This window comes from Vicugna pacos, chromosome 2 (assembly GCF_048564905.1).
Source record: "Vicugna pacos chromosome 2, VicPac4, whole genome shotgun sequence".
Classification (NCBI taxonomy): Eukaryota; Metazoa; Chordata; class Mammalia; order Artiodactyla; family Camelidae; genus Vicugna; species Vicugna pacos.
In genome coordinates this window covers 58,953,801-58,978,081 of record NC_132988.1, presented here as the reverse complement: position 1 = coordinate 58,978,081, position 24,281 = coordinate 58,953,801, and the positions used below count along the sequence as shown (strand labels likewise).

Sequence of the window (24,281 nt, the reverse complement as noted above, 5' to 3'; positions counted from 1 at the left end):
CTTTTATTTCACAGATGAGAAAATCTGTGCTCAGAGGGGTTAGATGACATCATCCAGCCCCAAGAGAAAGACAAGACCAACTCCATGCTCCCTGACTTAAAGCCCATGCTCTCTACACTAAGCCAGGCGTCTCCTATGCATGACCAAGTCCAGTGGTGCAGGTAAACCAGGAACCCAGCACAGAGACAGAGGCCAGCTGGCTACCATGGTGGGTCCAACAACAGATGTTAGAGCAGCTTTAGTCAGAACATTTGTCACCTGCCTTTGGTTCAGACACAAATGTTAGTTTCCCTTTGCAGGAAGAAGGATTATTACTATATGCAGTTATTAGTATTTTGTGAAGATAATTTTTTAATGTGTCTATTTTAGATATGTCATAACATTCAAGTTAAAGTACTTTTAAGGCTATTACATGCTTTGTGTGACAATTATATTGATCCCCAAATGCAGCAACAGAAGTAGGAAGCATACGCCTTTTCCAATTTTGCTACAGATAGTAACTTACATACAATCCACTGAGGAAAAACTGGGTCCTTAAGGCACAACTGTATGTACCTGCTCAGAAAACTAACGTGGCACGAAATAGGACAGTGTCTATTGAAAGGATCTTCTGCATTTTTTCAGGATTGCCAACAGTCAAATAGAATAAAATGTATACACATGTGAATTGGAGATGATTTGCTAATACGGCTTCCCAGACATATCATTCCCCTGTAAGCACTGACAGTTAAGTGCTACTTGATCTCCTTAAACACAAAATTCACATTTTTCTTCACTACCCACAAAGCTGCAACTGAATTCATTCTTATGAATTGAGTTCCAAATAGATTTATCATACTGTGTTGGTATGAAGAATACAAACGAAAAAGTAAGATAGTTTCCACCTCTAATCAGGAAAGTAAAATCTCTATATATTCCTTCTTTTTATTTTTCATTTGTTCATTGAATTGTTTATTTATTCAACAAACATAATTTCTGTTTCAGCATTCTTTGTATTAATGTACACTATAGTCTTAATAAGAATTAAATACTACTTTTGGAATTTTCAAAACATCTGCTTAGTGGTACCAGAATTACCTCGTAAGGAGGAATATTTAAATTGTAACTTAAATATACAAATGTTTCGTAAAGTTTTAATAGTTTCTTGTAAAAGAATTACCTCATATTTGAGTTGGCAAACTACTCATTTTCCCCTCATAGAAAAACAATTGGATTGATGAAATATATCACCAAATTCTAGTTCCCATAATTATGTATTTGTATGCAAAACACAATCGGCATCTCATTTACCTTATTTCTGTTCCTTTTAATTCAAGTAAACATATTTTTTTCTAGATTGTGTGTGCTTTGAATATTTTGAGAAACTAGAACCTTTCCATTGTCTCTTGATAAAACAAATACCACTGTCAAATGTCTCCCTGAAAATTAGAAAACTAAAAGCCTGTATTTGAAGGGACAAAAAAACCAAATTATTCTCACTTTTTGGGAATATTCAACTTGATTATCATTGAAGTTTGGGATAAGATTATTGCATATCATAAAAAATAAATAAGATTATTGCATATCATAATAAATAAGCAATAAATAAATAAATAATTTTATTCTTTTTATTCTTGTCACTTAAAATTATTATTTTTTTCCAGGTTTTCCACTGAATTATAAGGTAGAAATATGGCTCAGATGGTAATAGAGGTTTAAACGAAACACCTAAGTTTAAAATCATCTGACAGTTTAAAAGTATCTGATTAATGAAACACTATCAAAAATATCATGGTATCTTTGCATTTGAAGGCGCAACAGCAGTGGATGTGAGACACGTGCACAATGGAAATGAGCTCATACAAGTACGGGCACTGCTCTTACATTGCATCCTGCAGAATTTTAATCCACATTGAGCATTTATGAAGGAATAAACCAACTGCACAAGTATGATTTAAAGCTGTTCATCAGTGTGCCTTGGAGCAGTTCTTTCACACTCTTCCTATAATGTATTTCTCTAACAAACAAAACTATCATCACCATTGTGTCTCTGAAGACTGAAATTGGATTTGTAGTTATGTATATATAGTAACGGTTAAATGCTTACAAATTATTAACCACTGGTTCTAGGATTCGGGTGGAAGTATTTTTATGTTCCTGTGTCTAAACAGCCAAAGTGTGGAGGCTTTTATCTCCATATATACGAGGTAATTTCAGTCCACCAACAAAAACAAAATTTAAAGTACAATATTTATTGACAGGGTACGTCTCTCATTTCTAACAGAAAGCATTTTTTCCTATGATGGATATATACTTGTTACAGACACCTGTTCCCAAAGACCAGAGATGCTCCTTTTCCCCAGGGGTAAATATATCGTGGCCCTGCCTTGATGGCACATTTCTGGAAGGCAGGAGCCAACCAAGTGTTAGCCTCCTTTGTATTCCCCACATGCCCAGCTGAGCGCCCAGCACATACAAAGTATCCATTAAATGACTGAATGCTATTGAATTTTACTGAAAACGTAAATTGTAAGCCTATGTTCCTTACAACTTTATATGTAATGTATAGAGTGCTTTCCCATTTACAACCTTGTAAGATTAAGGGTCATTAGGAATTAAGATTCATCCATCCTGAACCCAGGAAAATACTATGAGATACATAGAAAGCCCATCACAATAGATGTGTTCCTAAGTGGAGACAGTTTACGTAATATTAGTAGACTTTCATGAGTACAGAACATTGCCTTCACATACCACATTGCGAAACAGTACTGATTATATACATTTTGAAGCAAATCAGTTAGGTCAATTAGGTTTTTTAATTACCACATTATGCTTTCACTTAAGATTATAATGATACTAATAGTATACGTCACTCCCACCACAAATACAAATCAGGGAATTCACTATGTCACAAAGCTTTTAGATTAGGTTTAAATGTAACTATCAATCTTGTTAGTTACCTTCTGAGGTCAAGTACAAAGCAAGACTCAAACTTCTAATGATTTGAGATAATATATCAATCATTCCTAAACATTTAAGGAAAAGGTTTACTGTAAATGAAAATGTTTCACTAATGTTGACATCTCTCACTAGTTTCTTATAAAGAGTATTATGATCATGTCTATGATATGGGATGTTTCTGCAAAGAAACCTAAAAGGCCGTCTAAGACCTTTGGCTTATTTGTGGAATCAGCATTGAATGAGTTAGTGGATGGCAACATTCATCATCTGATTAATAATTTAATCAGAAGGTCTGTAACATTCAAGTGTTTAAAAATAAATTTGCATCAAACTAAACATGACAGTTCTGCTAAATCAAAGGAAATAAGGATACTTAAATGTTATAGATCATAATATCAAGCCTGACATTTTTCATTCCTGCTTTGTTTTATTCATCTGACACACACTTGGTGAGCTAGCCTCTTATAAATTAAGGCAGCATTATCCATTTGAAATCAACATTTTCTGGATAACTGTGCTGGGGAGAGTAAAAACTGTTTATAATCTGATCTAATTTTTCCAAAACGGTATGGTTTAGGAACTTTATTCTGATTCTTAAGAAAAAAATAAACAGATGAAACATAATCTATTTTAAGTATCAGAGGCTATAAATATTTCAAGCTTATATCTTGCACAAAAGATATCTCCAGGTACATAGGTCCTAAATTGGATGTGATAATGAAGCTGTACTATTTGTCAGACAGTGGCTTTACAGTTTATTCAGAACTTTTACATGTCCAGAAAATTACAAAAGTATAAACCTCAGGGACACTGAGGATCCAACTCTTTTAGGGACTTCCAGATAGCGTTAAAGAAATGCTCATTTGTTCAACAAGGATTTATCTGAGGAGTAAATACATGCAAAGCACTATTGAAAGATTGGGATGGAGCAAATGTTCTAGTGAACAGCTGTAATTGTAAATATACATGCACCACATAACAACTCTTACTCAAGTGACTTTCTTTTATAATATTCTTAGTACAAGAGGATCATTTGTTCTCAATAGAAGGAAACATAAATTTTGTTTTATGACATCACTGAACTTAAAACTTGAATGCCTCTGCCAATGTATTTGTAGCATGTTTCTGTTGTGCCAATCAAATGAATGGGCTTCAGGAAATGAGCTGTACAGCTAATAACCTCTTGTGTGCATACAGGCAAAAATATAGATCAGTAGATGTATTATTCTGATATATTTAACAAAGAAGCTAATAATATTTGATTACAAAATCTTAAAATTCAAGACATTCTATTTGTCCTTTAATCTAGTATCTTATAATTAGAAATTATTACTAAGGGTAGCTTCATTCATATGATCAAATTCACAAAAACACTTAGGTATCTGTGATCATATCTCTCTGTTAACATCAAAAGGAGATGAGTACAGCAAAGCAAGCATGCTCAAGAGATTTACTTAGCAAAAATAAAAAGAGAAAAATAAAAATGAACAATGAGAGCTCTTGGTTTAAGAATACAAATCCAGAAACCACAAAAGAGAGGAAAGAAAGAAAGGGAAGAAGGAAAGGATGGATGGATGGATGGATGGGTGGATGGAAGGAAGGAAAGAAGGAAGAAAAGAAGATTTGTCCTCTCATCAATCAAGAAATGATGAGCCAAATACACTCAAAGGGCATGAGGGCTGAACACCAATGCAGCCACTCCTCTTGCAGTATTCCTGGTATTCAAGAGGCACCACCCAACAAGAGAATGGCAAAGCCATTGATCCACTTCAACAAGCTAACAGTGGCCATGCTGATCACATTCCTCTTCCCCCCAGCCTTGTGAACTGTATCACTATACCTTGTTGATACCACTTCCTGCATAGTTTTTGAATTAATGCATTTCTTTCTTCTTCCCTCAACAACACCTTGGAATTCACAATCATCTCCTCTCTTTCCATCACAGTCCACCAACCCATGCCTGGTTTCCACTCCTTCCTCCCTTTGATCTGTTTCCCAACCTGCAGGCAGAGACATCTTTTCAACATGCATAAGATATGGTGTGTGTGTGTGTGTGTGTGTGTGTGTACACACATACATATGATGGAATACTACTCAGCCATAAAAAAGAATAAAATGATGCCATTTGCAGCAAAATGGATGGACCTGGAGATCATCAAGTGAAGTAAGCCAGAAAGAGAAAGAAAAATGCCAAATGATACCGCTTATGTGTGGAATCTTAAAAAAGGACACAAATGAACTTCTCTACAAAACACAAACAGACTCAGACACAGAGAACAAACTTATGGATATCAGTGGGTAGAGGAGGTGGGAAGGCATAAATTGGGAGTTCGAAATTTGCACCTCCTGGGGAGTGATGGAATATTATCTATCTTGATTGTGGTGGTGGTCTCATAGGTGTATCATACCACAACAAAGGTGCTTAAAAAAAACATGCAAACCTAAAACCTGACATCCATATTAAAGGCTTCAAATGCTTTAATAGGTTCCTCTATTTCTAGAATAAAGACCAATATTTTTAACATGACTGACTGTGACATAGCCCCTGCTATGTCCTTATATTTTCTGGCTCCACCTGTCCTCTTTGATTCACCACGGTCTCCTCCTACTGCATTAAATTTCCTCTTGTTGCTTTTGCCTAGAATGCTTTCCCTCTAACTCCCACTTTTAATAATTGCCAGTCATTTTTTGGATCTCAGCCCAAACATCACTTCACCAGGGAAGCCTTTGTGATGCCGTCCCTATTCTGACCCTGAGGTAGCTGGGTCAAGTCTCCTTTGAGATATTCTTGGCATTATGTACTCCATGGCATTTATCACAGTTTATAATTACACACATTGTGTGGTGATTAGATGATTACTATTGCTCTTTGTCACTAGACTATAAGTTCAAAGAAGAAAACAACAGTGCATGGTTTTCTCATCATTTTAACCTCAATATCTAGCAAAGTTCCTGGACACAGAGTGAGCAAGCATTATTTCTTGAATGAATAATGAGTGTCAAAATGGGGGTCATTAACAAATGGTTAGAGCAACAATAAACTGCTTATTTCCATTCACCAGAATTGCTTTGATCAGAGTTTGACAAAATTATTTCAAATTTCATAATGAACAAATTCAATAATTTTGTTTAAACTCTAGAATTTTTTGCATTTCATAGATGTGACCAAAATGAAAGTTTACTAGCATCTTCTCTGAGTTATTATAGAAACTCAGAGCTTTATTGCTAAATTGGGCTTTAACAATTTTCTAGGATAGATCCCTCATTATATAAGACAGAGTCTTAGGAAATCTTCAAAAGGTCATTCAGACTGTTGGTGACAGAGCAGGGATGAAAATCAGCCATTTAAACTCCCAGCTCAATTTTTTTTTTGCTATAACTATGCTGCAATTTCTAGGTTTATGGCTTCATTTTCATATCAGAAATTTGGAAGAACCTGTAAGTACCCATAAGAGAAATATCTCCAAATGGTTAATTTTGCTACATCATTTATATTTCTGCTTTAAAATACTAAAAAAAAATAGCAGTATTTTAGAAGGATAAAAAGCAAGCCCAATTTTGTAAGAAATGAAATATTTTCATGTCTTATTTGCAACGTATATTGTCTGCCTTAAATGGGGGCAAGATGGGGATGGTACATGTTTCTCTGTTTTCTTAATATTCTGGAGCAAGAAATTTTCCCAGTTAAATCATCTGGCTGTCCATAATTCAGTTTCTAAAAACCCAAAAGGAAGGTAAATTTTGAGGAAAGGATTGGGGAAGTGACATAGTGAATAGAAAAATCACTGCTGGTATTCAGTCTATTACAGTCAGCTATATGACCTTGGAATGCTTACTTCCCCTTTGTAGATTTCCTCATCTGGACAATCAGGAAATTGCTCTAAATCATGGGCTCTGTTGATGGACTTACAAGATCCCACTAAGCCCTTTGGTGTGTGTATGTGAGTGCACATTTTTCTGGGAAGAGGGTCCATAGCTTGTATTAGATTGACAAAGATCTGGGACAAAAAACACATGAATTGCTTTTGTACTAAAATCTGAAGTCCTTCCTAATTTTGGAAATGGAATAAAGCTATAAATAGAATTATCATTTCAGATGGACAATAGAAACTAGTATAATTATTGGCCTGAGTAATAAGATTGTTTGAAAAGCATATTCTGCACAAAGGAATACTACTGACACCAATCACACATTCAAGTACTAGCTGGAGAACTCCACCAGAAGCCTAGGCCGGATTTTTCCACAATTAGCATCAACTGCCCCAGACAAGGCAACTACATGTGATAAAAATCCCAGTACGTCACAGGCTGTTAGTCCTTTCTTTTTATTACCATTGTTTTAATGATTCATCAAGGTAGGCCTGTTTCACACAGTTATATCAAACAAAAACAATCCAGAGCAGTTTGTCAGCAAAGAAAGATATTTTCTTATAGTTTTCAGGATATTTATTCCAAAATATTTTGGTTATAACTTTGAATGGTTGCATAACCAAGGTTGCTGTAGCGCACGTAAAACTATTAAAGACACAGAAATAAAAGTCACTCTGCTTATCCCTTATTTCCTTCCTTCTTTTCCTCCTTAATGTAATAAATATTCCTTAATTGTCTCCTAGGCATCAGGCACTCTCTTAGATACTTGTAAAACATCAGTGAATAAACTAAATATATTCTAACCTCAGGAAGTACTTGTATTTCAGAAGGGGAGAAATAAAATAAACATCATACATAAAAACAAGTAAGTTATTGATTATTTTTAAAGATGATACATGTTTTGACCAAACAAAAAAAAAAAGGAAAAAATAAAGAGTAGGGAAATTAGGAACCCCAGAAGTAAGGAAAATGGTTTCCATTTTCAATAGGTCAGGGTAGACCTCCCTGAGAAGGTGTTGTTTAGCAAAGACCTGAAGAGATGAGAGAATAGACAAGTGTATGATCTTGGGGAAGAGCTTTCCGGACAGAGGGAGGAGCCCAGGCAAGAGTACTTGTGATGTGATCAAGGACTAGCAGGGAGGCCACTGTGGCTGGGAAAAAGCAAAAAGCTTTCTGCTGCTGTGGTCATGAAATTTGTAAAGTTTCACCTTCCAGTTCACCCCTCATTTCTGTTGCTTGTTTAAAATGAATGTCATAATATCTTCTGAATAATCCTCCTAGAGTCTCATATTTGTCAAGAAAGGCAAAGTCAGAATTCTGAAAATTCTAAAAATCACCCTAAAACCATGCCCTCTGGTTGGTAACATAGCTTAAGTCTCTCAGTTTCCACAAACATATTTGGCAACGAACCCTTATGCAGTAAGCAAATAAGCCACTTAATAAGAGATGATGTCACTACAAAGAAATCAAGTAAAAGATCTTCATTTTGAAAATTTAGAGATCAGGCACAAAGCATCTGCTATCTTTCAACAGAGAAATTCCAAGATTCATAGCTAACATGAAAGCACCCATTCTTTCTGAAAGGTCACTGTTCATTTGGGCATTTATTACATTGCTCATTTCACTAACTTTTCTCCAGAAAATAGAACAATCACGATTATTGTACAGTTTTCACAGCCTTTATCTGGGTGAATTACCTCCAAGAAGAATACACATGTAAAGGTAGTACTTTTTCTATGAAGAAAGGTCAGCTGGCCCTCCCCCAAGCAAGCATCTCATTCCTGCCTCGTGTCTTGCCTGAAAGTGCACCGGGATTCCACAAGCCTACAAATGTAATAGAAAATGTTTGCAGCCATACCTTGCTCAACTGATCCTTTTTGCCAAAGCCAGTGGCGGCTGCAATGCTCCCTGCTCCTTCCACTGTCTTCTGTGCTACTGCTGTCACCCCTGTCACCACTGCCTCTCCAACATTGGTCACTTGCTCTTTGGTCTTCTCAGCCACTGGGATAAATCAAGAACAACAGATTAAGGGATGGTGGACCGACAGCAATTTAAGATAATCTCACTTCCACGAGCTGTCAACTTCTAAAGACCTATATTAACACACATGTAGATAACTGAAGAGTCAGATGTAATAAAAGTGACAGATTTCTAAGTGGGCATGGCTTAGCCAAACATTGAATCTTTGCTAAGATATCCTGTTGTAATCATGCAGATGTCAAAAAGTGTTTTAAGCAATCACAAATTTAGAGCCATGAGCAATTCCAGTTTGGCTGACATTTTATTAAGGAAATTTTACTGAAAGCAATGCTTACTGGTACAGTTGTATCAAATTCAGCACGAAATTTCTTTCTTTATTTCAATTTCAATGCCAATTCTTTGATCTCACTCAGTATGTTTGTTTCACCACACCTTCTGAGTCACACAACACATATCTGCTCTCACACGTTACCATCATAAAGAAACAACAGTCAGGCATGGTTATGAAGGAACTTTGATCTTTTTACAAAACATCAGGTAGTTGAAACAGAAGGGTTTTTAGTAATAAGATTGATATTCAATCATTTTAATGGGAACAAAAGAGCCAGACTTAAAATATGAAAATGAAATGGTTTGTTGAGCACACAATTTCTTTTCATTAAACAAAATATGGTGATTCAGTAGTTTTCTAAAATAAGTTAAAAATTTAAGATGGTGTAAATAGTTTGGAATTAGATTTAGAAGAGATTTAATCTCATATCAAAATTTCTCTAAGACTGTATCTGATATAAGTGTTGAATTAATCTTTCTGTATGACCTCCATGCCAATATCAAATAAAGGAAGTTCCAATAAAATGTGTGTTTCAATTAAATTAAGAGTTTAAAGATGAGATTCTGCTTTTTCAATAATTTTGAGGTCAACAGAGAAAAAAACCCAATCCTTCACCTAAAAGTTATAACATTTATACTCATCAAGTCTGGGCATGCATTCTTATCTATATCTCTGTAATGTCTGCCTTCTTTTTTGGCCCCACAAACTCATTTTTTGTCTTCCTTTCCCCTCCACATTTCAGGAACTTTGGGTTTTTAGCACTATTCCTCCTCAAGTTCTTTCCTAAGCAAATAGAGACACATCTTGTTCTGTGTATGTCTGTATACGTCCTCTCCATGTAAATCTCAGTCTGAGGAATCCCATGAGCTGCACGATGTTAGCTGTAAAGGGTTATGTGCTAGTCACATGATTATCACACAGATATCCTGTCATCAGTTGGGAGAAGCCAATGAATAAATAGTAATAATGTGGACAAAACAATGGCATTTTGAATATACTATATAGGTCATGGAAGCTGAGGTGGTCTATAAGGACACGGAGTCTCACTCCTCAGTCTAGGCACCTTGGGGAGGTGAAGTGACCCTAGACTAAAACCAGGAAGGGTTCGCAGCAGCTGTGGCTTGATATTTGCCTTCTGCTGCTTCTGGGGATACGGTCGCCGCCTGCTAACTAGTAATGGCTAGTACCAATGCAAAGTTCAATTTAAATGCCGGCGAAAAGCTGTACTGGAAATCTCATGTTTTTAAACATTTCCAGACTGTTGATGCTTTAAAAATAGAGAATTATGGGCTTTAAGTTCTCTTTTTTTCTTTGCTAAGAACATGAATAGAAAATTTTACTTGAAAATGAACATTTTCTTCTTACAAAATCTCAAAGACAAAAATAAATTTTGATCTTTTTACAGATTCATTTTTTCTGCCAGACATGAAACTTTAACAATTCTAGTTTTATATATGTATATACTTTTTATAACACACATCAACTGCACAATAAAATGCACTTTGTACTTTATTATAATTTCATTAAATTTTATCATTTTAAGAGTAAGCAAATTAGTTACATTACAAAATGACAGTGTACAAGCAGCAATGACAGACACATACTTAAAGATCTCTGTGGGACTTGATTTATCTGGTGGGTTATCTACTAACCTTGAACCCTTATTTTCCCCCGTTAAAGCCTTTTACTCTCTTTCTCTGCTCACTGACATTCCACACAAAAGAGTGACAAAACAAAAGGAGAGGAGAGACACTCAAACTACTGCATTTTGAATCTAATAAATGGTATTTAAGGGACAAGACCTTATAACCAGGATCAAAAAGAATACATTTAACCAATTGATAGTATATTTTAATTCACTACATTTTCCCAAATGTTCCAATCTTTCCCATTTTGCAGGTCCATCTGGCCAGAAGCCCTCTTAGAAAGTTCTCTGTTTATTCAGCAAATTCAAACACTTTATTAAAATCCACCTCAAATGTCAAAATCCATGTTAAAAACCTCTCCCCTCGACAGGTGTCCTTCTTCCTCCACCTGTGATGCCATAACATTTTAGGTACGTCTTTACTATTGAACATTTTACATTGCACCATAGTTATTCATTTCCAAGTATGTCTATCCACCTCCACCAGTATGTTTTGAGTTCATTAGAATGAGAGATCCTGTTTTACTTTTCTTTATATTATTTCACAGTAGATATAATTTTGAATGCATTAAAAGAAATTTTGTATATATGTGTAATTTACACATTAACTTCAATAATTAGATTTATATTTCAGTCTAATTAACAATCAAATTCCAAAAAGGAAATGTGGCACCAACTTTTAGAATAGATATAGTAAATCTAAACTTTGACTTTAAAATTATAAAATTAGGAAGATCTGGTTTAGAATTGGTATCAAATGACAGATTTGAGGAAAATAAATTTATATTTTAAAGTAGTTTAACAAGGAAGTTTAAACTATTACAGGATGAAAATTAACTGTGTTCATTATCATATAATAAATTCCTGCTTATAAGAATCAAAGCCGGCAGAAGATCTCCAATAATAGGAATTTGTTTACGTCATACATTTTGGAGGGAAAAAATACGTAAGCTTATATCAAAATGCATTTTTTAAAGCACCTTCAAAGACATGTCATTCAATAAGTCCAGATTAAGTACACTGTTGTATTTTCTTATAATGTGATGCATTGACAATTGAAATAATAATGTCCTGAGATCAAAAAGCCAGGGATTAAGGTAGGGTTTCCTGGATTTTATCTTGAGATTATCTAGCTGGGAGAATTAATCTTCCCTGCATATTGTAGGTATAAAACTCCTGGCCTAACTAAGTTTACTAATGTCTATACTTCTGCAAAAATAGTTAATGAAATGAATCTTAAGAATTTTTTCTTTTAACATTAGCTGATAATGTTATATACTTTATAACAGTTTCTCACTTCCCTGATTTAAGAGTAATGACAATAATAACAATTATTTAGTATTTATTATGTACCTATAATAAACATTTTAGACCAAGTATAATAAGTAACTAATTCTCTCTCTCCTTAACCACTGAGATAATTACCTTAAACTATCTATTTATCCTTATAATTTGAGTCTAGAATTTTATACTAAATAACTCTACCCAACAAATTAAGTAATTCATTTATCTGTTATGAGAGAGGAATGATACTTATTGCAGCTGACTGATTCCAATGCAATTTTCATAGGCAGACTATTTATGACAACATTTTTCATACTTTACTACTGCAAGGGTGGCTGATGGGGACAATGGCTGTATATATTGCCCACACCAAAATTATCATGGTCTCCCTGCTTAGTGGCTTTTCCATAGTACTCTGGGGAACATTAGTTTAATTCAATCCTAATAACTATTTTAAAAAGGTCAAATAAGTTTGCAAAATCCTGGGTTAAATAAAATAATGCAAATGTATTAAATGGAGAAGAACTCAGATTCCTTAATGTGCTAAAAGGAAGACATGATTTGCAAAGTTTTCTAGCATTATAAAACCAGGGAAACTTTAGCTGGTGGGCTACTGTTCTTCAGAAAACAATTTGCAAAATATTGCTTATTGTACAAACTTCAGTCACCTGTACCAGGACATGCATGCATACATGCACGCACACACACACACACACGCATCACTCTCAGCCCCTCAAACCCATGTTCGCATTCTGTCATTCTGAAGAAGACAAAAAAAATTCTGACTTTGTCAGTAGTTATCCTTGCAGCCCATCTCCACGGCCTCTATTAGATGACAGTATTGGTTATGTTCTTTAATTTTTACCACAGGCTCTGAAACTTGCAATATGCTTATCTGCTTTCTCACTACATGGATTCTCCTTCGACTACAAAATGGAAAACCATTAATATAGGGAGGCCCTCTTCAAACAGCATAGTCTACAACTGTCTGATAGCCAGTTCTTATAGAAATCAGGCTTTATAATATCACATGTATAAAAGGCCCCTAAAAGGCAGTTTATATACATCTAGGATTGCAACAGAGCGAATGTAAACTGCACATTTTAATTTAGCTTCTAGATAGAATCTGTTTCAACAGTTCTGTTTTAATTTTATATCCTAGCTTTTTAAATAAAAATATGCATAAAATAGTCACATAAAGGCTTTTCTCTACTAGCTGTAAAAATGTTCTCAAGATAGATCCACTGTAAAGTAATAGCAACTATTTGCCTTCAGTATTCTAGGTACCTTATATATATATTAATCCACTTAATTCTTTTACAGAGGAGGAAACTAAATCACATAGAGGTTATGAAGCTTGAAGAAAAATCACACAGCTAGTAAGGGACATGCAAAAATTTGAACTAGAGAGGTCTGGCTCCAGTGTTTATGGTCTTTACCACAACATTGTATTAATATTCCTGTTTGATTTTCCAATTTCTATTTTATAATTCAGCAATGTAGGAGCATGTTACTTTCTGAAGCACTATTATGTTTACTGTCTTCTGATCATAGGAATTACATTTTTTATTATCTCTCATTTCACCAAACCTGTCAGGAAGCTTGGAGTACATGCAACAAGAAACTCAGTTACAGCAAGTCTGTGGGCTTTTAAGGGTGTTAAATTTTTATTCTCCCTAGATTTTTCTATTTCTATTACTGTCCTCCTCCTCTTCTTCATCATCACCACCATAATTTTCATCATTTTTGCTATTCATTTATTGTAATCTTCTTCTAAACCTATTCAAATTCTTGGTGAAATTAGGCCAAATAAAGATAAAAACAATAATAATTTACTGATCATCCTAAGGGTGTTTCTTGAAATGTCTTCTGAACCATCAAGGAAATATTATAATTAGTATAGTTTAATGTCAGGATATTTCACCGTACTCTACAGAAAATTTTACTTTCATCCTTTGGATTATAATCCTTATATGGTATCTATGCTGTCAGTTTGCCAGAACATTAAGTTGGTCAGAAGACTAAAAGGCTACTATAAATTAAACTACTACAATGAAAATTAAACAATAAAACTGGTCAATTCAGTCTTCCTTCTTGACAGTTACATACATTGTGCTTTATTTATTTATAACAAATACCCATTTAAAACTATTTAGTAATGAATCAAGATTAAACAAAGCTGCTGTTCTCTTAGAATGCTCCTCTATGGGCAGTGTGGTTGTCGACAATTACATTCTGAATAAGCAGTGCTGGGCTACACTGCTTGCTAGATATTTTCAATATCATCCCTGGATATAAGTTCCACAAAGCTTACCTGTTGTCACACCGTGAACCACACCTTCCTTGGTTTTGGAGCCTATAAAAACAAACAAATTCAAAACATAAGTCTCAAACTGGCCACACAGGCTGCTGGTGAGCTACTTTTAAATATGTCTAAGGCAAAAACAAAATCTCAGTCTTCAGAAGCCCATATATTAAGGTATACTAAAGGGGCACAAAACCTAAAACAAAGAAATTCAGTAATTGCTACAACACACAGACGAAAGCAAAACTAACAGGATGCTCTCCAATTAAAATTTTCACCCTCAAAAATGACTTTTCAACTCCTTGTGTCCCACCACATACCAATTTACAGAGGGGAGAAAAAGGTGAGATAACACTGGGACTGTCAGGGAAGGTGATTTTTGGATTCAGAACTGCAGAAGCTTTGCTAAAATACAGTACAAAAGAGAATAGTTAACCTGTGAAACACAAATATAAGGAAGAGGGAGAGAAGGGGTGAACAGTAACAACAAATTCCTATTATGTAAAAGGTATTTCGTATCTCATCTCATTTAATCTTTGTAATACCCATTTTATATTATGCCCATTTTATTAGATATGAAGAAATTACAAATTAAATCACATGATTTGCCTAAAGTCACACAAGTAATAACTGACTACAAGCACATTCAATTAAGGGCTCTGTGACCCTAAGCCTATATTTTTACCATTAAGCCAGGAAAACCTTTAGAAGGATAGTATTTTACCATTCAAGTGTGACTAATGCTAACTTCAAGAAGGGGCAAGATATACATAAATAATTTATTAACATGTGTCATTAAAACTAAGTTTGTGAACAGTTTTACTCATAAACTCTCTAGTGTTGGATTTTTCAGTGTAATTCACAGCAGTTTTTTAATAAACTGTTTTTGGAGAAAATGACAACAAATTGAAGATTTACTTGAAAACTACCCTATAAGTCAAATAAAGTTGTTCTATTAGACAGAGAAGAATATAAGGAAATTAGGATATAAAAATTGGGAAATGATTTAAACCTCTATTTGGATATTAAGATAGTTACCCACCTTCAGTTTAAAAATGCACTGATTTATAAAGCCTTATAAGCTTTATAAGTATAGTATACTAGTGAAATAACTGTAAACACATTTTACAACCAAGGAAAAAAGTGTAAGAGAGCCTCAGTTGCCATATCAATAAAATGAATACATAGGATTAATTAAATAATCACTTAGAAGCTGGTTCTTAAACTGGAGAGTGCAGCGGAATCAGCTGAGTGGCAGCAGAATCAATTGGGTGGCAGTGAGGTTAGAAAACGTTGACTATTGAGTTAAAGTTTCAATACTCAGTAAATAACAGGTACAGATATTTGCATATTTAATAACCCTCATAATCTAATGCAGGTAATTCATGGATCAAATTTGAGAAACATTAGTCTGAGGCAGTTTCTAGTTCCAAATTTATTTAGAAGTACATATCTATTATTTAAATAATATGATGATCTATAAGATGATTTAAGTAAATATATAAGTTCATATTGAATATGTTCTTTGAATTTTTTATAAAAATATATAAATATGGCATTAAGTGAAATTTGCATGCATTATTCTTAAACTTACACTTCACAAAACAGTCAAGGAAAGTTTCTACATTTGATAAAGCAATTTAAATATATCTTAAGAATTTCCAACTTGAATACATTTAAGGACTTCTAATAAATATGTAACATAAAACAAACTACAGCTTTGTAGTGAGGAAAGTCAGCTCTGTATTCTGATTTTTCTGGCTTTAAATCTTCACTTCACTACATAATAAATACACATCATACAATCAGCATGAAGATCAAAGGAAATAATACATGTACAGTCCTTAAAGTAGTGTTTAGTACATAGTAAATACTTAGTGATACCTGCTATTCTTCTTCTTATATAATATTTGTAGAGTAATTTTCAGTTTAAAACGTGGGACAAATCACCATGTCACAAATTCATATAATGAAGTTGTATAGTTGTTAAACATAGTAAAGGATACAGGATGGTATTTTACATATATGCAATATGACGTGAGTGTGTGTGTGTGTGTGTTTCAGGCAATGATCACTTTGCATAGTATTGTGGATCAGAAAATGACTGCATACAAGCTGAGATGAAGCTATAGAAAGTGATCTTAATAATCAATGAGGAAAATTCTGATTAATCAGCAATAAAAATCACTGTTGTTCCATGGCCTCTAAAATTTTTTGTCAAAAACATTAAAAGTTCTCCTAGTTATTTATAAATTATAGGGAAATTAAAAGCTAATATAACTAATATTTATTTTGTATACTATAATTTAAAATACTGAGAATTAAAGTGTTTCTTTCTAAAAAAACTTACTGAGTAGTTTAAGCAGTGTTTGTTTTCTCATTGTCTAACTTTCGATATCGCGCTGAGCATCTTTTCTAGGTCTTAAAAATTTGTCATACTCTTTTGTAAATTTGGGTCAGTTTCCAAAATCTTAGCTTTTGTAGTTTTAATGTCACAATATATCTCTGGTAGTTCCTTCAATGTGAAGTGTTTATGTGGACCACTTCCTCTGGGACATCTTCTCCCTATTAATCACAACCATACTCTCCATTTCTGTTGATACCTGCACCTTCAGTAAGTTCCTCTGGCTGCACTTCTACAGTCTCTTTAATGGGAGCAGTGTCGACATTCCTACAGTCAGCTACTTTTTCTATAAATAAGTTTAGGTTTGCCTCAAATTTTATTTGTAGGATTTTTCACTTTATTTGCTGGACATTCATTTTGGGGTGCCAACTTCCTCTTTCAATTATGCATTTTAGTAAAATATCATGTGTGTTTGTCACCGGGAGAAAAGGCAGCAGTACAACTCTGGGCTTTGCTGTCTGTCTGAACTGAATAACAGATGTGCAGTGCCTGATCACCAACAACTTTGAAAGGAGTGATGTAATTTGATCGTGGATCATAATGAGCTTCTGGTATTTATGTAGTGATTTGTGGGCTGAGGAGCTAGGAGCAAAGTTTGTACTTTATATAATCACTCAGTTTATTTACTGTGGTAATAGAAATTGAACTGTTGTTAGGGACTGGTGTTATTTAACTAACTGTGGTAACTGAAATTCATGCATACTGGATTATGCGAAGTGAGAGAAGCCTCTATTTAAGAGAGTATTTCTTATTACTGCCCACCTACCATTCCCTGCACCCCTTATTTTTAAAAATGACTAGTAGAAAGGAATGTTTAACAGTGGCCTGTGGTCTTTCCTCTCTGCCTCAGTTATCCTGATAATTTGATCTTTGACTAAATCATGGAATGTATCCTGAATCAAAGATACATCAAAGTCTTGATGAGGTTGCTTTGTATCAAACCCATCACCTTGTTTTGGCTGTCAAAATTGTTCATGAGTACATGTTATTCATGATTAACCTTTAATTGATGAGTAATCTGTAGTTGAAAAGATATAGCCACAAAATAGGGGCCAAGAGGCTGTGTGACTAGCAGTATACATGTGTGTGTTTATATATAGCTGAAGGGACACTAAATCTGATGGCTTCCCTGAGCAGAGGTGGCCCACACCCATCCCAACTTGTCTCTCATGACTTTACAAGGCTGCAGAATGAAGAAGGTCAGAAATGCCAGGGGGGTTGCAACAACTCAGTTATACTGTTGTGCATGTTATGTTGACTTCTCAATATGGTACAGGTGAAGTATATTGTGACTTGGGAATATAATTTCAATCCACAATCTTGACCACTGGTGTCTATTGAGTAAAGTGGCTTTAGAAGAGTTTTAAAGATCATTTTATTGCCTTTACTGTTATATTACTTGGCATTCTATAAAGAGAATTAACCTTTTCCACTTTTGAATTTGACTCTCAGTTTATAATTTCTAAATCATTTGACTGAAAAAAAAAACTTGTCCATTAAATTGAAGTATGTTGATTAAAATTTTGCATACAAAGATATCACAAAAGAAAAAAAACATAAAATAGCACTGGTTCTTATAGTAGTTCTTCAAATAATTAAGAGATAGTTACCAAAAGTATAATAATATAAAGGAATGAGATTATTTCTCAACACAGTATGAAGAAGAAGAAAGAGGACTGACACTGTCAAACTTCAAGACTTACTACAAAGCTACAATAATCAAGACAGTATGATATTGGTGAAAGGATAAACAAATAGATCAAGGAAGCCAGTAATACACCCACATATAATCAACTTCTTTTTGACAAAGGAAAAAAGTCAATAAAATGAAGCAAAGATAGTCTTTTAAACAAATGGTTTAGAACAACTTGATATCTACATGCAAAAAATAACTTTATACACCAACTTTCACCCTTCACAAGTAAATAACCCAACATGAATCACAGCCCTAAATGAAAAGTACAAAATTATAAAACTCCTAGGAGATCACATAAGAGAAAATCTACATAATCTTGGGTATGGCAATAACTTTTTAGCTGTAACACCAAAGACATGCTTTATGAAAAAATGATTAATAAGCCAGAATTCATTTAAATTAAAAACTTCTGTGAAAGACAATGTCAAGAGAATGAGAAAACAATCTACAGACAAGAAATATTTACAAAAGATACATCTGAAAATGAATTATTATCCAAGATAGACAAAGAATTCTTAAAATCAACAATAAGAAAACAAATAACCTGGTTACAAAATGGGCCAAAGACCTTAACAGACGCCTCACCAAAGATGATGTACAGACAGCAGATAAGCATCTGAAAAGATACTCCACATTCTATATCATCAAGGAAACGCAAATTAAAATAACAATGAAATGCCACTATTAGAAAGGCCAAAATTCAGAACATGTGGTCAAGGATGCAGAGCAAGGAGAACTGTCATTGATTGCTGGGAGAAACGCAAAATGGTGCAGCAACTTTAGAAGACAGTTTGATGGCTTCTTAAAAGAAGTAAATGTATTTTTACCATTTGACCCAGCAATTGTGCTCCTTGATATTTACCCAAAGGAGCTGAAAACTTATGTCCACAAAAAAATCTGTACACAGATGTTTATAGCAGCTTTATTCATCACTGCCAAAACTGAGAAGCAACCAAGATATCCTTCAGGAGGTGAATGGATAAACAAACTGTTACATCGAGACAATGGAATTATTTGGCACTAAAAAGAAATCAGCTGACAGTAGAATATTACTTGCAATAAAAATATGAGCCATTAAAATATATGGAAGAACCTTAAATGCATATTATTAAGTGAAAGAAGTCAGTCTGAACAGGCTACATACTATATGATTCCAATAATATGACATTTTGGAAAAACACAAAACTATGGAGAGAAAAATGATCAGTGGTTGCCAGGGGCTGGGGGAAGGCCATGAATAAGCAGAGCACAGAGGATTTTTAGGACAGTGAAAATACTCTATATGATACTATAATGATGACTACATGGCATTATACATTTGTCCAAACCCACAGAATGTACTACACCAAGAGCGAACCCTGGACTTTGGGTGACTATGATGTGTCAGAGCAGGTTCAACAGTTGTAACAAATTCACCACTCTGGTGAAGGATGTTGGTGATGGGAGAGGCTATGCATGTGTGGGGTCAGGGGTACATGGGAACTTCTGTACTTCTTAGTTTCTCTGTTAACTTAAAACGTTATTAAAAAATTAAGTGTTAAAGTATGTTTTATTACTCATGTGTTCTGCTTTATCATGACATTCTCACAAAAACTCAGCAAGGTACTTGTATTTATCCAAGTCATATTTTTACAAATGAGGAAAATGATGTTTACATGTGTTAAGTAACTCCCCCAGTATCCTAGAGGCAGTAAGTGATACAGCCTAGACTGGGATTTAGGTTGGTCTGATATCAAGTCTATTTTTCCCACTTTATCAGGAGTCAGCATATTATAGCCTAAGGGCCAAATAAATTCCCCCACCTGTTTTGGTAAGTTAAATTTTATTGGAACAAAGCCACCCTAATTATTGTCTGTGGCTGCTTTCACACTGCAAGAGCAGAACTGAACAGTTAAAACAGAGATATCACAGCCTAAAATATTTACTATCTATCCCTTTTCAGGAAAAGCTTACCAATCCCTAAACTACATGACTGTGTCTTCACATGGTCACTTTTCATCCTGAATTCTGTATGTGTGTTCAACTTTTAACCAACTTTCAAACATAAATGATACAAACTCATAGTTGACAATAAAAATAAAAGTATTTCCAGATGATAATCCTGTTTATTACCTGGAAAGGAACAATATGTTAATTTAATATTTAGTCATTTCTGGACTCATTAGAAACTAATAGAGTGAATATTATCATCCCTTAAAAAATCTTTAAAGTTACTAAGTTATAAAGTAATTGAAATCGAAGAATAGTTGTGTGCATGCACTTGCACAACTTGGAAAACTGAGGACAAATATAAAGAAAGATGTTGATTATTTGCATGTCATTGATTCAATATTCCAAATTCCACCTAAAATGATACAATTCACACTTTGCAAAAAACCTTGAAATTAACCCATCAATTTTTTCCTCTTATAAGATTTTTAATTAAACGGTTTTCTGAAAATATGTTTTAAGATACAGAATAATTCATCTAAAGATTTGTGGTAAGATCAAGCCAAGAGTCTATGAACAATAAAAATAAAAATTTCAAATGAGAAGCATTCAGGAAAAATCATTACAAGTCATCACTTTTCTCCAGCCATCTATGTTGGAGTGACAGCATAGCTTTTTCTCATCCCACAGACAGAGTCCTATGCCACCCAATATGCTCATCCTCCACTTTATTGCTCATCCTGTGGCTACTGTTGCCATAGCTGCTACCGGAGAATACGGAAGAGCTCAGAGGAAGAGAAGAGACAGAAAAGGCAGTAGGTGAGTGTATGCGTATGTGTCTGCGTGTCCCTATGGATGAGTGTGTGTCTATATATATATGTGTCTATATGTGTGGCTATTTCTTCCCCAAAGAATTTGAAGGGGTTTGTAAAATAACACACCACCTAACACAGCTCAAGATAAGGAGAAGAAAGTCAGGGTCTGCGTGAATACTCCAAGATGGGAATTTATAAACAAGTAGAAATGATAAGCATCAATTTCAATTTATTATGTGTGCTGTTTAATAAATAAACTATGAAGTGACTTGGAGATACTAGCAACCCTCAAGCACTTTTTGGAGCACTTTGTCCCCAGCTTACCAAGTGGTCACAAGGAGTAACTACACCAAAGACCTTTTGTCTTTTCCTTTTCAGGGCCACAGTAGGTCTCTCTTTATATATCTCAAGGCCATATCAAAGTCTTATTTTAAAATTAGAATATGCCCAAATTACCAAATACTCTACATGATGATTAAAGAAATCAAATTCCATGAGTGATTTTGATTCTTAACAAATTCTTGAGTATTTTTTTAAAAGACTAAGTTTCAAAAACTGTCCTCAGAATGATAGTTACTTCTGCATAGACATATTCCTTTTAAAAAAGAAACAAAGTCCTAAGCATTATTGCAAAATTAAGTAATCTGGCAGAAGAAAAGATTAGCCCCACTTTTTACTATTAGTTCAAACATATACATTCACCTACCCACACACACCTCTGATTCAGTCCATCTTTTTGACAAGGGAAGATGCAAAACTGAGTGAGAAACACCAAGATTTAAAGCATCAATCATCCCAACCATCAGTCATAAATAAATATCAAAATGACACTTGGGGCTTACCTACCTACATAGAGAACACCCTCTTTAGTCTTTCCTGCTGCTTCTGCCACACCCTGTTTGGTTTTTTCAGCAGCAGCCACGACTCCCTCCTTGGCCTTTGAAAGTCCTTTCATTAACACATCCATGGCTATTGAATTCCTTTACACCACCCTGGAGAACATAAAATATACTTTGATAACTTTTCCATAAAGCAAAACAAAATTAGAACTACCCAAGGTTGAAAATCACTGAAAGTGAGCAGAATCTCCCAAAGTGTGAAACTCTTAAAAGAGTACCTTCATTTCAACCACTGGATCAACTAGCATTTTGTTTTGTTTAGATTTTGCGTTAAAATTTTAGCATCTCCCATCCATCTTGGCTGGTAAAAGTCTAGCCGCCTAAACATAGATTAGGATGAATCATCTGAGCTGTTCTTACTGCGTTTTCCAAGTGGAGTTGCATGAAAAGATGGACCCCTTTCAACTTCCCGGGGTCCAAAACGTGACTATAAGTTAGAATTGCGTTTAGACGACAGATCACAGGAAAAGAAAGGGAACTGGAGGCATGGGGTCAGGGACACTCTTAAATCCCAGAAGATGGCTAACAGGTTGACCATGGAGAGGGGAGGGAAGAGAACAACTCACTCTGGGTGTGGCTGAACCTCAGGCCAACTGCGTGCCCACTCGACAATTCACCCAGCCCTCGCCCTCTACCCGGAGCAGGCAGGCTGGCAGGCGCGAGTTCACACTCGTGGGCAGTCTCCAGAAGCTCGCCGGCCACTCGAGGGGGCGTTCTCAGTACGCTGAGCCTCCACCATCTCAAAGCCCTCACCTGTTAACCCCTTACCACCTGTTGACTTGCCCTCTTAGCGCTTCCATGATTTGCCAAACACAGCTTGTTTACAGAGAGAACAGAGAGGGCGGACTGGGGGATTTAAGTAAAGAGAGAAGTAAAAGTTGAATACTCATATTCGATTGAGCATCCTCGCGTTTCCAAGGAAAAGCGTATCAGAGATCCCTAACCTCTCAGCTTTTGAAGACGGGAAGACGGGAGTACTGGACGCAGGTGGAAAGCCAGGTCAATCTACTTTCATTAAGCTCACCAAAAGGATAAGTACCTTCGAAAAACTTGACTACAGTGGGTCGTCACTGCAGCACCAGCCCCCTCCCAGGTGTCCGCAATGACTCCTCTCCCACCAGGTTTTCTCCAGGATTTCCAAATCTGCCGTTTAGATCCACAGGTCCTTACCTGAATCCCTTGGCTCCTCGGAACTCTGATTTCTCCCCCACCCCTACTTAAAAAAAATTTTTTAAAACAGTTCCCAAATATTATTTAAATGGGAAAAGGGAGGATAAAAAGCGCACAGGAAGGGTGGAGGCGGCACTAGGAGAGGGATGGTCCCCAGAGGCGGCGGCTGTCAGCACAGCCCGGTGATGAGAGGCTGGGGGCGTCGGAGGCGAACCAGCGAACCTGTAGTCGAATTGCCAGTCCCCGTCCCTCGCACGAGAGGATCCGAGGGAAAAAGACAGAAGGTCAGAAGGGAAGGCGGGGAGAGAGCGCCAAGGATGCTAAAGGCAAGGCTCGGTCCCAGGGTCTGTTCTAAAGCCAGCACACACCTCACCCCGCGTCTCTGCGCTCGGTCGCTCGCCCCCTCTCCCGGGTCCCCTTCTCGTCGTGGTCCTCCTCCTCCTCTTCCTCCTCCTTCTCCTCGGCTCACCGCCCCCGCAGCTGATTTGTCAGCGCCTCTCCCCGCCCCTCTCCCGGCGCTCGCTGCTTTCCCCGCCGCGTGCGCTTCACTCCTCTCCTCGGAAGGGGGTGGGGGTGGGGGAAGGCTGTACCTCCAGCTTCAGCCGCCCGCCTGGTCCTGGGGGCCGGGTAGGTGGGATGTTCTTCACTTCACCTCAAGTTCAGGGTCACAGGGGCTCTTCTGGAGATTCAAAGCTGTTATGCTTGGGCTGCCGTCTCGCCCTTTTCCCATCCACCCTCCTTCCCTGTCTCCGCCTTTCCCTCTGGTTCCTCAAGGGGAGCCCCACGTCAGAGCCAGCCTGGGGAAGTGGGACCACCGAAGATAGAACCAATCTGTCTGGGAGCTGCTGAAGAAGCCAGGCGGCTTAGGAAGTGTGCTCACAGAGCACGTTTCTCTCGGAACGTTGAAATGTGATTAAGGGTCGTAGAACACAACGTTAAGGATGCTTTTGTTTAAATATCCTTCAGATTTGCGTTTGCTCCTAACCTCTGATGAGCCCGAAATGGTCTCA

The 24,281-nt window shown here is 35.9% G+C and overlaps 1 protein-coding gene across 4 annotated transcripts in view; it reads right to left on the bottom strand.

The window, feature by feature from the left end:
- The window catches only part of SNCA (synuclein alpha), a 113,937-nt gene extending 89,937 nt beyond the window's left edge, over positions 1-24,000 (bottom strand). Inside the window, exons 1-4 of one of the 4 annotated variants that reach the window (XM_031689953.2) lie at positions 23,862-24,000; positions 22,049-22,194; positions 14,368-14,409; positions 8,672-8,814 (exon numbers count right to left, since the gene is read on the bottom strand). In XM_031689953.2, the coding sequence (XP_031545813.1) occupies positions 8,672-8,814; positions 14,368-14,409; positions 22,049-22,169 (306 nt within the window). In that variant the 5' untranslated portion in view covers positions 22,170-22,194; positions 23,862-24,000. Of the gene's footprint in view, positions 1-8,671; positions 8,815-14,367; positions 14,410-22,048; positions 22,195-22,667; positions 22,756-23,271; positions 23,443-23,639; positions 23,746-23,861 lie in introns of those variants that run through there. The other 3 variants (XM_006209951.4, XM_015244165.3, XM_015244166.3) reach the window with 3 other exon arrangements.
- Between the last annotated feature and the right edge of the window lie 281 nt (positions 24,001-24,281).